The following is a 9,165-nucleotide window of genomic DNA, read 5'->3' on the forward strand; positions in this document are numbered from 1 at the left end:
GACGTTACATCAGTCATCATCAAAAACAATTCATTTACTTGCATTTGTTTTCAGAGGAAATAATAATAGTAATCTAGTAAACGCTTTCAGCCTAGCTAAAGTAGCAAATGTAATGTTGTGAACTTGCATTGGTGGTATATTAGTAGATTAGTAATAGTTTGGGTTATTCACAGCTGTGTATGTTACAGTTTGTTACAACATAAACAACACAGCATGAACACAGCATGAACACTTCCACAGATGACTTCATTTCATCACCTTTATTGTAATCCCTGGCTTTTGTTCCCTCAGGTGCTTTGAATGTAATGAAGAGCTGTCCACCCACTGCAACAAGAAGGCTCTGGCTCAGACCCTGGACTTCCTTCAGAAGCACGCAGTCAAGGCAGCCACAGGTGAGCTGTGCGTGCGTGTGCGTGTGCGTGCGTGTGCGTGCGTGCGTGCGTGTGTGTGTGTGTGTGTGTGCACGCGCGCATGTGCATGGATCTTGGCCGTCCGTCATTAATATCTGTGTAGCTCAGGTGGGATTTAGACCTGTGTGTGTGTGTGTGTGTGTGTGTGTGTGTGTGTGTGTGTGTGTGTGTGTGTGTGTGGGCACAGGACGGTTTGTAAAATTATTTAAAGTTAAAGTATTATTAGATATGTTGAAATGTTTTGTGATATGTATCAGTGCAGGCAGCGTCAAATAGAAGAGCCTTTGACTTAGAATGTCAATAATTAATCGATTAATCAACTTTAGAGACCCAGGTGAATTGGGCGTTGTGAAGGTGTGAAGTCGTGTGTGAAGAGTGGGAACATTTCACTCTCCTCCGGGTTAAAGAATATAAATAGAAATTAATTTTCATTTAGCATTTTATCGAATTTAATTATTTTAGAAACATTGACATTTTGGGGAAAAAAGCACAGTAAGTCGATCGAGAAGGTCAATCAACTAACAATTGATGAATTAGAGGGCAGCCATGGCCTAGTGGTTAGAGAATTGGTCTTTCAATCTAGGGGTTGCCGGTTCGAATCCCCCCTGACCTCTCCCTACAATTCCATCCATGGCTGAAGTGCCTTGAGCAAGGCACCTAACCCCACATTGCTCCAGGGACTGCAACCAATACCCTGAAAAATAATAGTTGTAAGTCGCTTTGAATAAATGAAAGCGTCAGCTAAGTGCAATGTAATGTAATGTAATGTAATATAATTAATGGATAATTTGCATCCTTGCTTTTAGCCCTTCTGGCTGGTGTTTTTCTCAGGTGTGTGCTTTGCATTCTGTTCAGTTAGCAGGGGTTTGCGATTGAAGTAAGGATTCTTGGACTGAAGCACATTGGGCTTAGATCATTAGGATTGGGCAATTTATCGATCCTGATAGATGATGATTAACTTAAAAGTCAATTGCAAGGGACATCATTACTCATTTCCCTTACCTTTCCCTTTGTCATTGTTGATTAAAAAAAAATAAAGAATGTAACAGATTGTTAAAATGATAGATTGCTGTGGTTGATGGTGGCCTGATTCAATAGGCTTGGTGAAGCTCATAAGGGCAGCAAGTGATATGTGTTGGAAGTCTGAGTTTATTTATTTATGTGATAGAGAAGCCGAAGTGAAGAGGTGAACCAGCCTACCGGTCTAGGTTTAAACCTGAGTTGAGTGTAATGGAAAACCAGCACCAGTCGTGGGTATGTTATCTGAAATGTCAGAAGAGGCCTGATGCTCCAACTGCTTGTTGTTGATACTACAGTGATTTTGTATTTGAGTGTATATTTGACTGATATCTATAAAGTGGAACTAATTGCTCAAGGCACTTCAAGTAAGCAATGTAACTAGATAACTTGAATTTAAATACATAAATCACAGACTTGTAGATAAAACAATCACATCCTAACATCAGGCTTGTCTTAATATTCATTCTAGTCCTGTATTTATTTATTGCTCTGTGGCTGGGGTTAAATAAACGCTGCGCTGCTTCTGCCGGTTTGGATGATGCGTTATGCTGGGTGTTAAACTGTGTGTTAAGCTGTGTGTGAGTGGATGGTCCCTATTGTTGCTGATGTGGGTTGTTTGTGGTAGCCAGGTTGTGTGTTAATATTCATGTTGCAGAGGTCCCTAAGAGTTGAAGGTGACTCCTTGCTTGCCTCAGTGGTGGCCGCTAACACGCTAACATGGTGCAAGAGTCATAAAATATTTTCAAGGTCACAGGGTTTAAGTTAGGAATGGATTCTACAATGGGTCGTAAACAAGCACAAACTTTCTGACTGAAGTAAGGGACGTTTCTTTTCTTAATTGCCCTCCAAACCTGTATGGAAAGAGTGGCGAAGGTCTTGCCCAAGTTGATGTGTGAAAAGAAAGGGCTGAATGCCTTTCTCTCTTTATTGTTCCACATCAAACGTGCTGCTGTAGGCAAATACATAAGGAAGCAGAAATGGGAAAAGTGGGCGCTTTTTAAACTTTCATCCTTGCCTTTTGACAACACATCACAGGGATCTAGCCTTGTGAATATCAAAGGTTCTTTTTTACCATACCTCTATAGCATAATGGAAAAACATGTGAGGAAAATCAATGACAATGTCTCCCTTTTCCTGAGTCAGTTGGGCAAGGTCTTCAAGTTGTGTTCTTTTTCTGACTGTTCCTTTCTAACTGTTTTCTAACTTTCCTTTCCCTCCTCTGTTGCACCCTGACATACCCATCTTGGCAGACACTGCCCGAGAGGTGGACTGCCACATTTAGTGAGAGTCTTTTAAAAGAGCATGCAGGGAGAGGCACTCACACAATAACAAGGCCGACAGGCGGACAACAGATGCGTCCCTCTATGCCAGTTCCAACTATGCCATTTTTCCCCCCAAACGCCTCCCTGGCCTCCTCCTAGCCTGTCAACGACCCCCGAGGATGTACTTTTTGTTTATTGGTCATCATGGACACTCCAAATATTGTGGCAGGCAGCAAGACAGCAAAATGGCGAGACATGGCTTTATTTTTTTGCAGTTTAGGGTATAATAAGCTTATCATCATTCTTGGATTTGGAAAAGAACCATAGGCTATGATTTGAAATTTCACATAGCCTATGAAGTAGGCTACATTACAAATTACCAGACATTTATTAGGCCTAACAACCTTTAGTATCACGCCATTTCAGCATTATGTGCATGTGGGAAAGAATCTAAACATCGACAAATAATAAATAAATAAAACCGTTTGGGTGAATCATGCGCTTATGGGTTGACCCTTTAGGTGAATTATGGACTTTTTTTCAATACCAGCTTCACCGTCAAGGCACAAAGCAGTGAACTTCTGTGCCAGAGTTTATCAAATGCACACGACTGCAAAGCAATTACGAAAGACGCGTTCTCTCCTGTACTCTCTCTGAGCGCAACGAAAAGCACCATTGCCCTTCCAAATGGCAGTTGGTTTGATTTTTTAAACTCACTGCAGCATTATTTTTAAAAACACGCATTTTGTGCATTAATAACGTGAAACTCAATTACCCAGAATGCTGCACGTGAGCTCTCTACCCGGGTGATTCTGGAAAACAAACATGGCGGCAACTCGCTTTACTACCTTAATAATGTGTTAATCCGACGCTAGATTTCTTAACTGATGAAAATCGAAGGCAGAAATCAACATTGTAGTGTCTAAATATGAGGTCGATTGGTCTATTTGTGGCGTACATCACGATCGGCTGAGTTGTTGGCCTCACGTTTGTCAGTTAGCCTGTGGCTAGGCTACTTTTCGCCAACGTTAGCTTCCGGTTTAGTATAGAAAGGCTATGCTTGCACGCATTCGCTCCGTAGTCTGCCGCCTTGTGGCCACAGGAAGGAACAATTTAAAGAAAGCGTTTCAGACGGACAACAATTGAATGAAAGCGTTTCAGACGGACAACAATTTAATGAAAGCGTTTCAGACGGACGGAAATGTAATGAAAGCGTTTCAGACGGACGGACGGACAGACAGACCCTGTTATAGAGATGCTGGACGCATCTAAAAAGTAACAGTAAGTTAAGGGAAAAAAACATGAAAACATAGTTAAGAGCTGATATGTGTGAGTGGACCCCCTTTTCTTTTGTGGACACCTGAGAGAGGGAGAGAGAGAGAGAGAGAGAGGATGTGCATGGAGAACATTCACAAAGGCAGTTGATGTGAGACTGAAAAAGGCAGATATGACAATACACTGTGAAAAGGGAAGAAATTAAGAGAAGAGGGCGGCACGAGAGAAGAGGAGATGAAATCTTAACCTTCACCCCTACCTCTTTGACCGTTGCCCATCCTAAAACCTCTGTGTGCGTTTATGTTGCCTTGTGTCTTTTGCGGGGCAGTGCTGTAGCAGCAGCAGCAGTGATGCTTTAGTTATGTTAGTGTCGCCCGGTTGGCCTCATTAATGCCATTAGACGCTTGAGTGGTGCTGCGCCAAGTCCTGGGTTCCCTGAAGAACGCCAGCAGCTGTGTGTGTGTGTGTGCGTTGGTTTTGTGGAATAGAAGATCCAGCAGATGGCAGTAGAATTGGAAGTATATTGCAGCTGCATCCCAATCTCATTGAACACAAACACACACGTACGTCATACAAACACAGACACCCATTTACCTATGGCCTCCATAGACAGAAGCACACAAATACACACACACACACACACACACGTGCGCACACACACACACACACTCCCACATGTGCACAGATAATCACAAACCTGGAACCCAAATCTTTTCCTCTAGTGTCTTTCAATTACCTGTCGGCATTCTCCCTGTGCGCCTGTCTCCTGGCAGGCTCGCCACACTGTGCCTGGACGGGAGGCCTTTTGTTCTGCCTACGCCGCCAACTCCGCAGGCTCCCTGCAGGTGAAATTGGATTTCAGCTTGAAGGCCAATAGGATTTTTGTGGTGTGTGTGTGTGTGTGTGTGTGTGTGTGTGTGTGTGTGTGTGTGTGGAGGTGTGGAGGTGGTTGCTGCCCCCCCATCCCCACCCTCTCCTCCTTATCTAGCTTTTGTAGCTCTGGAACACAAAAGGAAACCCAGTAAGAATATCTGCGAATGCACAATAATAGTTTTGTGCCAACAACTCAGTGGAGGGGAAAAAAGAAAAGCAAGTCTATTAACTGTCCTCTCTGGGCAACAAGGCCTTCTGCACGAGCACCAGTGCGCCACTGAAAGATGACTTGACCTCAGGCTGCCAAGCTCAGGCCAGAAACACAGCTGTGTAGCCTTTTGTGGAGGGATTTTTCTTTTTTAAATCTTTAGTTCCATCCTGAATAGGCATCTGGATTCCTTTTCTTTTTTCCCCTTTTATTTTTTGTGTGTGGTAAAAAAAACGAACTTTCTTGCTAACCCTCTCCCACTCCGCTCCTCTCCTCTTCTCTCCGCTAATCGATTTGAGCTGTTTGTTTTGGTGTTTGTTTTATTTTGGTGTTTGTTTTGTTTTCCACTCAAGGGAGGACACTGCCATCTGAACATTTGTAGACAAAACTGCCTCACATGCCCATTGGGTGTTCACTAGGGGTCGACCGATACAGGTTTTTTAATGGCCGATGCGATACCGATATTTTTTCCATCACCCTTGGCCGATACCCGATTTCCGATACCCGATACGGCCGATGCCCGATACGGCCGATGCCGATATTGTTAAAAAAAGTGTTAAAAATGACAAAAATCAGTACTGTATCAAAAAAAAAAAAATCCTATCCCATCACCTTTTCATCACACCATAACATGAATAACAGGAAAATAACTGTCATGTACAAAGCACACTGACCAACTAGTTTTTCAAGCATCTGTAGCCTATACTGTATTATAGCCACCTAAAAAGGTATACATAAGGCATTAAAAATTCTAAGGACTGTGGGTTTAAATATGTATGCCTATTTTTTCACCTGTATATGTGTACTTGATTTACTAGGGCCTTTCACAAAATAAATCAAATCAACAAAATAACAAACAAAAGCCCAAAATAACAAACCAAAGAAATGCAAACAAAACACATAGACAAGTAAAACCATTTTCTTATTTTCATATTATAAGATACATTGCAAAGAATCCCACCAGTAAAAACACCCCTGTTCAAAATGGTTTGGTCCGCCAAACGGCGGACACCCCTCTATTTTACTCAGATTGAAACATTCACTTGTTGCTGAACGAGGAAGTGACAGCATGCCGGTGACCTGGTCTGTTAAATGTTACAGAACTGTTTTACACAGTATTTCTAACCAAATAAACTTCTATGAATTGAAATAGCCAATTTGAAAGTGATGTTTGTTAGTTTTTGAAACGCGGTGGAAATTTACACTGAGACATGCTGGAAGGCACTCATACAACGCAATGGCAAACGGGGGTGATGCATGACCGAACAATGAACCAGGGAAATAAAAACAGTAGTTTACCCTCGTTGGAAGAGCTGGTTGGTTGCTCAACAAGATGGCTGCATTATGCAGTCTGCATGCTGGTGAGTTATGCTACAGACATGTTTTACAATATTTTAATTTAGCCAGTTTGCAAGTGATGTTTGCTACCTATTAGATGTCGCTAAAACAGAATGAAATTGATAAATGAATGACGGTATGAAATGCACGTTTTGAAAGGCGGTGGAAATTAGACACGGAAACATATGCCGGTAGACACTCAGTTACAACGGTAGGTAAAATATGGCAAATGGTGGTGATTATTGACTGAACAATGAACCAGGGAATTAAAATCAGTACAGAAAATGGATGGAGCCAGGGCCGTCGTTAGGCCTATTTTAGGGGGGCTTTAGCCCCCCCTACATTAGTATTAGGCCCCCTTTAACGATTTAGCAACAACAACAACAAAAAAATATATATATATATATTTTTTTTTTACATTTTTCCAAAAACAAATGCAGTAAAGCACTGAATACGAACCACCAAGAAGGCAAATTATTCTGAATACAAGTTCATGGTTGCTTATTTATTGTTTAATGCCACTTATATCCTACTGCACAGCAATAAAAACAGGGTGCACAGCAATGTGTTATGCGGGGGGAAACAGAGGATTGTGCTTTGTGACTAAAAACACCTCAGGAAAAGTATTACTTACACGGATGAAATATTCAGACCCAAAGTACCAATTTGCACTCACAATACCCGTGTAATAAATTAGAGGTGCTCCGATCACCATTTTTTGGGTCCGATCACCGATACCGATCACCAAAAATCTTTATCTGCCGATTACCGATCATTGCCGATCACAAAAATGATTTCCTATTTTTTTAATAGCCTATTAATTATCCTTATTGAATACCATTTCTGCCCATAAACCAATCAATCTTAATTTGCACATGTCTATTATTAGGCTATTATTATTATTATTATTATTATTATTATTATTATCTTTCAGACTAGTGTTGGTAATACAGTCTACAGTATTAATCAATGTATAAGTTATTGCATAGAATAACTAAACTATTTAAGATTGAATTGAAACTGAAACATTACATCAAATAGTCTTCCACATACGAGAAAAAAACAACCTGTCGCTTTAAATGAGCAGCCTCGTGAGGAGAGCCCCTCCCCTCTCTGTCACCGTCCACAGTTGCAGTGCTCCACTACCGTTCTGAATCTCTCTCTCAAGTTTTAACCACATCTGTCGCCGTTTGGTGTTTCAGCGACTATCAAACTAATCGACTGACTGCCAATTACAACTTTGAAAACAATAATTGACATGTTTGTGCTGACAACGTGAAGTTGTCGCGTGCTGACCAAGGCAACTACACAGGTTATAACGTAACATGGCTCACTGGCGAGTACTCAATCGCAAATTACATTGTCACTCAGGTAAACGGCGCATGGATCGGAAAATCAGATCATTGTTGATGCAGATATGGTTATGAATGGTGGAAATGAAGGGGGGAATGGCGAAAAGTTATAGACAAGCAAAGATGCCTTCTTTTGGTGCAGTTGCAGCTGTGCAGAGCCAGCGCCTACATGCAGCGCCAGGTGTAAAGGCAAATGGTTGTGAGTGAGGAATTTAATATCTCTCGATCGGTTTTTTGATCGGCATGTTTTTCCGATCACCGATCAGGCTATTTTTGGCCATTATCGGCCGGTCATGATCGGCAGCCGAGCAATCGGAGCACCTCTATAATAAATCAATTTGACATTGTCTTGAAATTATAGTTGAGCTTTAATATTTGTCTTAGCAGTTTGAAACACACACATTAACTGATTAAAATAGCTACTAATGGAGTAAAAATGACCAAATATCTGCTGGGGATGCATAGTTTTCCAAGTAAGGAACCTGTTTGAATGAATTGCTTCCTGACCACTGCTTCTCCTGGAGACACGCAGTTAGTAACTCCTTAAAGTTCCTAGTCCTTGTGTAAATTATGCTCTCTGCATTTTTATCTAATCATTTTAACTTCCGTACATAATATTCATCAGTTGAAACCTTTTGAAATGTTTTGTTTAGCTTACATATAAGGAATGTTCATTAAAATGTGAATTTTTTTTTTTTTTACTGTAACTAGTGTTTAAAAATCGGTATGGTACTCTTAAAATACTTGCTCAAGAAGATGCTTTTGCACACCTCTGTAGGTGGGCAGGTGCGTAGGATATTATCCCAGTGGGGTTGTCATTCAAGTGTAAAGAAATCCTGCATACTGTCCATTAAACCAACAAACTTAATACAACATGAATAAGGTCGGATGACCGAAACAATGTATTAAAGTTTGTTGGTGGAATGGACAATGTGCAGGATTTCTTTGCTCTTAAAATAATTAATTCTGTTCACTGGCTGCTGAAGCATGCAACCTTTACAGACTACCATGTTATGAGTCCAGTTCATCAAGGCAGTTCCAGTTGAAAACATTATATTTTGGAATATTTTGGCCATTTTTACCTCTGCCAAGGAGGTTATGTTTTCAGTCGTGTTGGTTTGTTTGTCTGTCTGTCTGTCTGTCTGTCTGTCTGTCTGTCTGTCTGTCTGTCTGTCAGCAGGATAACTCAAAGTTATGAACAGATTTTGCTGAAATTGTGGAGTTGTTGGTAATGACAAAAGGAACAAGTGATTAAATTCTGGTGGTGATCCAGGAATGTTTTAAAAGATTCTTCATCATTGCGGAATAGAGCGAATTTTGACATTCCAATTTCTAACGCAACAAAAACAAGACAAAAAGACTTGACCATTTTTTTTCTATCAAACAGCTTCCTTGGCGGAGGTCTGCACTCTCTTAGTGCAGTTGTA

At 41.0% G+C, this 9,165-nt stretch overlaps 1 protein-coding gene across 3 annotated transcripts in view; it reads left to right on the forward strand.

Annotated features, from left to right (window-relative positions):
- Positions 1 to 9,165, forward strand: part of usp45 (ubiquitin specific peptidase 45) — a 90,189-nt gene that overhangs the window by 3,464 nt on the left and 77,560 nt on the right. For all 3 annotated transcript variants that reach the window (XM_063199613.1, XM_063199612.1, XM_063199614.1), the window contains exon 5: positions 292 to 392. In XM_063199613.1, the coding sequence (XP_063055683.1) occupies positions 292 to 392 (101 nt within the window). The remainder of the gene's footprint in view (positions 1 to 291; positions 393 to 9,165) is intronic.

The sequence above is a fragment of the Engraulis encrasicolus genome, chromosome 5, assembly GCF_034702125.1.
Source record: "Engraulis encrasicolus isolate BLACKSEA-1 chromosome 5, IST_EnEncr_1.0, whole genome shotgun sequence".
Classification (NCBI taxonomy): Eukaryota; Metazoa; Chordata; class Actinopteri; order Clupeiformes; family Engraulidae; genus Engraulis; species Engraulis encrasicolus.